This window comes from Harpia harpyja, chromosome 5 (assembly GCF_026419915.1).
Source record: "Harpia harpyja isolate bHarHar1 chromosome 5, bHarHar1 primary haplotype, whole genome shotgun sequence".
Taxonomy (NCBI): Eukaryota; Metazoa; Chordata; class Aves; order Accipitriformes; family Accipitridae; genus Harpia; species Harpia harpyja.
In genome coordinates, this window is record NC_068944.1 from 18,801,685 (window position 1) to 18,809,071 (window position 7,387).

At 41.7% G+C, this 7,387-nt stretch overlaps 1 protein-coding gene across 1 annotated transcript in view; it reads right to left on the reverse strand.

The window, feature by feature from the left end:
- The window catches only part of CEP192 (centrosomal protein 192), a 75,204-nt gene extending 70,619 nt beyond the window's left edge, over positions 1 to 4,585 (reverse strand). Inside the window, 4 exon segments of the mRNA XM_052787531.1 lie at positions 926 to 1,080; positions 2,673 to 2,795; positions 3,651 to 3,884; positions 4,536 to 4,585. Of these exon segments, the coding sequence (XP_052643491.1) occupies positions 926 to 1,080; positions 2,673 to 2,795; positions 3,651 to 3,820 (448 nt within the window). The 5' untranslated portion in view covers positions 3,821 to 3,884; positions 4,536 to 4,585.
- Between the last annotated feature and the right edge of the window lie 2,802 nt (positions 4,586 to 7,387).

The following is a 7,387-nucleotide window of genomic DNA, read 5'->3' on the forward strand; positions in this document are numbered from 1 at the left end:
GTCCAAATACTGGGCAGTCCCAGTTTTCCAAAGCATCATGATTTTTGTTGCCATAGTTACTGCCACTTTCTCAAGACTACAATAAGTGACTGAAGTCAACACTTCACTGTTAGAAGCGTGTTTTATAAGGGCCCATTTAGATTACAAACCATAGTATTTTCTAATTGAACATGTTCTCTGTTAAATTAATACTCACCTCATGAAAACCTATGCAAATATTCAGATAAAGCTTAGAAAAGGATAATGACTAGAAATATGTATTTACTAAGTATATTTACTGAATTTTAAGGAACGAGCAGAATTTAATCACAGGACTGGCATTAGCAAAAAACCCAAACAAGTCTAATAGCAATAGCCACAATTTAAAATAAGTTACAGAATATTATTTTGCTTCCACTACTCTACTCATACTTCAAAAAAGCATAGTTTTCATAGCAAGTATTCCAAACTACTTTTTCATGCATCATCTCACTAGAAAAGTATGTTTCCAGCTTCTACAGCCGCACTTAAAGATCATCTGTTACAGGTTGGAATAGGGCAAGACGAGAGACTTTAGTTAAAGTACAATCTCATAGACTTACACCTACTGAAAGAGAAGGCGTAGAAAACAACTTACATACACTTTTTCCACAAGTAAAGTTCCTGAAATTAATTCAGATTCCTACTAGCATTCTAGTTATGGCATTTTATAGCAAACATTATTCTCACCAGCTTCCTGTCTAGCTTCATACTTTGGGGAGCAATCTAAGAACACAACGTCAACCACAAGCTTTCTCTGTTCTCACTTTGTTCAAATCAAAGAGATTCTTTTGCAAAGCCCATTTACACCATGCCATAAAGCAGCGAAAGGGTTGAGAAGACATCTATAGCTCAAAAAGTGAATTACACTGAGAATAAGTATACAATTTTTCTCAAATTTTAATACCTTCCAATCGCTCAAGTGGCAATACCTCAAGTAAGGTATCTTGACTGCGATTTGAATGTTCAATGACATTCTGATTCTGCTCTCCATATATTGAGTGGGATTCTTTCAAACTAACAGAAGTTGGCTGAGGTTCCTTAACTTGTGTAGCAACTTCCCTAGAAAGAGATTTCAGTGAAAAAAAATTAGTCAGTGAGATATATAGATCAATATTAGTATACAACATCTCTATAAAGATTTGATAAATTCTCCAATTCTCATGCCTTCATCTCTAGGAAGTCAGCTGTTCCCATTAACATAGATTCTACAGACCTAGCACCTGTCATTTTACACTGAAGGAATAAATATCAAGATTACAAGGGCTTCAGTTTCACAATCTACTGTGCGAAACAAACAGTGAAATTTAATGTAACATATGCCTTTACTTTTTTCTGTTTGTTTGTTTCTTTCCCTTTCATTTCTGCAAGAGGGAAAAGTATAAGGGGAAAAGGGTCTATTCCAGGCGAGTTCCATGATCCATTTGAGAGCAAGTCAAACCCTAGACAAGATTTTCCTAAGTCCACAGTATCAGCATACCTTTTGTAACATTAAATTAGGGAATAAATCATAAAGAACATGACTTACTGAAATTCCATATAGCTCTGTTAAATAACAGCTTTTATAATTCTGCAGGAAAGTTATTTTTCACTTCTGGTTTCATAGGACTTCCACACAGAGAAGTTAATCATGTAAGATGTTAAAATTTCCTCATTGAGTGAGCTGAACCACACTTTTGCTTTAATATTTTATATATATGTAAATAAAACTAACATTTGAAAGTCTAAAATGCAATTATTCCATGGGTTTTTTTACTTCAGTACAATCAAGACACTGACTCCCTCTCTTAAATCTCACATTCTTTGTTTGCATAGGGACATACTGCCTAGAGTGCAATTTTATCAAAGATGCACATTGCAGTTTCTATTGCAACAATAGGAACAAATTTGACCTTGGTTAGAATAACCTATGCAACAGCTTCCAACATTTCCACCCCTTAGTAATGCTCTCTAAATTATTTCACTAACAGTCGTTATTTCCTAAGAAATAGCAATCACTGAGGCTACAAGGAAGCTAAATTTAATAGAAATTGATGTTCCTTTCTGTATACAAGCCGCATGATACTTACTTGGAACAGATTCAAATCAGTGCAAACTATTATTCACACACATGCCATGAACCAAAAACATCAGCTTAAATCTAGATTATGTAGTATAAACTAGGTAAATACAAGCAAGATTCAAATAAGTCAATTAATCATGCTTAGTAAACTTTTAATTAGTGTGGCAACAAAACAAACATCATAGTTTAAAAAAAAAAAAACAACACACACTTCTAAAGATTCATTCCTGTCATGTACATGAAGCCCAATTAGTCAATTAACCAGCAGAACACTGTTCACGTAGGGTTGTACAGGCTAAGTGGTAGCATTGCACAGGATGCTTCCACATAGCCTACCACTATCCCTCTTCAGAAAACATGGAAGAGCTGGTTTAGTAGGAAAAGCTGCCCAGGCTGCCAAACACTGTAAGTTAACAGGCTACTGCACAGCTGAGCTCTCCAGTTACTGCCATCAGAAGGCCAGTAGTAAAAGCTGCTGCTGAGGTAGGCAAATCAATTCTTAAGTACTCCATATTTAGCGTATAATACATATAAATCTACATACTTGTATGTGCATGTTAGGACAGAATTAGATTTCAACTGTCTCACTTACATGTCATCACGAAAGCTTAGGGCAAACCTCTCCATTGGCTCAGGATCTGACTGACTACTGTGAGAAGATCCTGATGGAGGTGAATGTTTCCCTTCTAAATAGGATGCACTGATATCAGAAAGCCTGTAAAGGTGGGAAGGAAAAACATACAACAGAATCATTCTAATACACACCTCTCCTGTTTTCCAGAGAATTGGGGAAAAAAAAAAAATCATCGCATTGATGGCCACTAATCTCCCATGAGTTCAATTATTTGACTATTTTAGCATCTTCTAACCAATCTGTATTTACAGGTACACATATGTACCCAGAATGATCCTCTCCAGTCTTCTGTAGTTCTTTAGAGAAGAAATACCACATTATCACTTTTAGTGGCTAGTGCTGTCCCATTTGGAACACACGCTTCTGGAAAGACAGGGTATAAAAGTCTGATCTTACTTCTTGTTAAGTCACAGGACAGCAGTTAAGTGAGCAAAGGCTTCTAATTGTTACTCTTTACTCTACTCCTTGATGAACAAATCATTAGAAATTGTGTTAAATTTTAATTCGTACCCATAACAGTAGTTCTTACGCTACCCTTTCTAAAATGAGCCAGACTCAGGTAAGTTAAATGAACAGCTAATAGAGTTAAGAGAACACATGCATAAAAAATGTATTATTATTCTCTACACGACTTCAAACCTGAGCATACGAAGCTGAAGAGTTCAGTTAAAAGAAACCTGACTGTCATCCTAAACTACTCTTTTAAAGGGTAATTTTAATAAAAGTTAAGTATTTTATGAGTTATGAATTTAATGCAGATTTTTCACTGCTAATACAACCAACCCTATGTTTGCTGATTAGTATGCTACTGATTAGTAAATAGTTCTACCATCTACCAAATAATCTGTCAAAAGCATTTTTCCTCTCCAAAGTTAAGTGTTTCAAACCAGTCAACTGTTTTTTATATTATTAAGTGGTATTAACTGATAGCCTCACCTGTTGTCACAGCCTGTTTTACTCCTGGCAACAGTTGAAGCTGCAACAGGTAAGCCAGGGTTTGAGGAAAAAGTAACATTTTCAAAAATGACACTTGCACTGCTACTCAATGAATGGCCCAAGAAGCTTGGAAACGTCTCATCGGCAATATTTCTGAAGTCTTCCATCATCCTGCACACCTTGTTTAAAATAGCACTCTGCTTGGCAACACCATCAGCCCTGGTCCAGCAGCATCTGAAAGTAGGAACAAAACAACTATACAGTTACACAAGTCACAGTAACAGCATCAAAAATACGTTATTTACACATCACAGCCAATATTCTTTGGCAATCACCCCACTTCATACACAAACGCACTTAAAAATTATTTCCAGTCCCCCTTCCCCCAAGCCTTTCGGGGGCCACAGAGTTTTGCAGCCGCCTTGGACTTTCTAAAAGGAGCAGCGCTCCTGCAAGTTGAAGTACCGACGCTGCAGGACGTGCCAACCTATATTTAGCCTGTAAAGCTGCTCGCACCGAGACCGCCTTCCTCCATTTCCACAGCAGCCAGCACCTGGGAAGCTACACACTCCCTGATGCCATCACCTCGGGCCGCTCCTTGGCAAGCTACAGCCCAACGCTAACGATCTCATCACGGAAGGCCCGGAACACCCCCGCCCTTCGTGCACTCCGCGCAGACACCCACCCCCCCGCCGCCCGTCACGGCCCGATGGCCCCGCCGGGGGAGGCGACCGCCGACGCTCCCCGCCGCTCAGGCCGGGACGGGGAGCGGGTGGAAGCCAACGACCCCTTTTTCCTCACACGGGAGGAGAGGGGCCCGGCCCTGCCCTGAGCCCCCCCCGACCAACCCTTGGCGAGGAGCGCGTGCGCAGCGCCGCCACTCACCTCCCAAACTTTCCCCAGCCCGCGCGCGCGCTGCGCCTGGCCGCCCGCACCCCGCCTCCTCCCGCCGTCAGCCAATGGTCGAGATCCCGCTGGAGCCGGCGATTGGCCTGCAGGCCAGGGAAGGAGGGGAAAAGTTTGAGGAGAGGGCGATGCTGATTGGGCGACGGGTGGGCGGCAACGCCTAGCTCCGCCCCCGCCGGCGGCGCCCCGTCGCCCGTTAGGCGGGAAGCGGCGTGGGGGGAGGCCTCTCCCGTGAGAGCGGGCAGTTTTGCGCTAGCGCTGACTGGGGAGGCTTTCGGAAGAGGACGATGAAATCGGTTATTTCAGGTATTTGCTCACGGACCGGCGAGGTTTGAATCTCGGTACCGGTGAGTAACTGGGGGTCTCTCAGGTGAGCGGCGGGGGCCCCCGAGATGTGCGGCCAGTCATGTCTGACCAGCCGGGTCAGGGCAGAGGCCGTGTAAAAAGGAAAAAGCTTTAGTCGCATTTAGTTAGGTGACTGATGTGAAGACTCAAGAGACTGTTATAAACAATTATATTAATTGTTAATAATTGAGGCCTGTATGTGTAATCTACTGACTGTGGTGATGTCCTTTCATCCTGTTTTTTGTGTTTTGTATCTTTGTATCCCTTGATTTATGTTCGCCTAGGCAAGTTTAAACCCTTTGGTATGTAAGAAAACCTTGAGCTTTGTTAACAGTAGGCACAAAGAGATAAGAAACCTTGAGTTCTGCTGAGCTTCGTGATTAAAACTGGCCAGGGTCAGCTAACTGGGAGGAAAGAGATAAACCACCTGGGATGACCCACACTGCGCATGCCTTAAGAGAAAGGTCAAATAGCGGACACCGTGAGGAAGACTAGCGAAGACCACCAGAGGACGTCCGAAAGACCACCAGAGGCCTTAACACGCATGCGTAACGAACATTATAATATGTTAATGACTTCTCGGAAAAAGGATGAATATGTAACGTGTTTCTCGGAAATCTAATGCATATACATGAACGCTCTGTATTTAGTCTGTACACTAAAGCCTAACGGGGTGCACGATAGGTGGAGCGATCCCCCGTGCAACCAGCGCTGCTAATAAAGAATACCTACTTAATAGTTAAAATTAACTATTGAGTCAATGTCCTTTGAATCAATCTGGCGACCCAGATGGGACTTTCTCTGCTCGGCTGCAGGACCCGCTGAGAACAGGACTCCCTAGGGTACCCCCGGGATTTTCCCGGAGGGGCTCCTCGCCTCACTCGGATCACTGCGGGAGCAGACAAGAACACCATCGGAAAGAATAAAAGGTATTCTTTAAATTATTAGTTGGGGACCGGTCATTTGGGCTGTCCATAAGTCATAAGATTTACTTATGCAGGATGGCGTATGCCAGGTAGTTGATGCTCTTGGTATACCTTTGGTTTTGGTTTAATACGTGTCTGGACATTTTTGTTGCAGTATACTCTGTATGCTGTTGTGCACTTTGCGTGCTTTTGGTTTAGTGCCCATACATGTATTTTGGTTTCTGGTTTAGCTTTGTTTCAGACCTTTTGGCTAACTGAATGTGGTAAACGACTATTGGATTGGAAACGGATTACGGAGATCATCGTGAGTTTTGAGTCAAAATTGTGATAAAATCGAGTAAAAAAAAAAAAAAAAAAAAAAAAAAAAAAAACGGTGAATTGAATGCTTGGGTGAGTGAGAGGCAGCTGCAAAGTGTGTGTGAAATTCTGATCCGCAGACTCGTATCTCCGTAGGAGGTACGACCGGAGGTGAATGAAGTGTGATTGATTTACTGATGATTTGGGACGTGAACTTATACATTACTATTATAGTTATAACTTTGAGCTTGGTTATCTTATTAACCTTGTGTTGTTGTTGTTGGAAGAAGTTCCCTGTCTGGTGTATTCTATAAATGTGGGTATTTGAATGGTGTCTTCTGCATCCAGGAAATGAGTGTAAACCCGTATATATCCTAGAGTGTATGTGGTGTAAACAAAAGCTACAAATAGATTGTGGAAAGGATATTGAATGCCCTAAGTGTCGGGTCTGGGCTTCCTGGGACAAAAGAGAGAGAGTCACGTATATAGCAGGAATAATTTGTGGTTGGGAAGGTAAAAATCAGAGCAAGTAATATGGGAGGTAGGCAGAGCGGTGGAATACTGAAAAAGAGCCCCTTAGGTTGTATCCTAGCACATTGGAAGGAAATTGGGGGACCCCCAGGTGGGAATGTGGATAGAAAAACTCTGATAAAATATTGTAATCAATGGTGGCCCTTATATAAATTAGATGATGATGAAAAATGGCCCTTGAATGGGACACTAAACTACAATACTCTGTTGCAATTGATGCTATTTTTGAGACGAGAGGGAAAATGGGATGAAGTAATGTATGCAGATATGTTTTTCACTTTAAGAAATCATTCAGACTGGCAGAAGAAATGTGGCATTAATTTGGCCCCACAAGACCCTCTCGTGCTAGCGATAGAAAAAGAGCAAAGAAAGAGTACGGGAAAAATGAAAAGATGTTGCTCAGCATGTAGTATAGGACAAAGGTGTATAAAATTAAAGAAAAATGAAGAAAGGATGGAAGAGGACCTCGATCTCTCTCTTTCTGTATTACCTCCACCATCCTCAGAGGGAAATTCCATTGAGGATGCGGGTGCGGAGGAACCTGAGGAAAATACAAAAACAAAAGATTTAGGTTTCACACCTATAACGGCCCGTACTCGAAGTAAGATGGGCCCTATTATTCAGGCTCCTCTGAGACAAGCGGTGGGGGTTACTGGCCCCACTAGAATTAAGATACCATTTACAATGAATGATTTGGATTCATGGAGAGAAGTAGTAAAGGAATACCCGAGA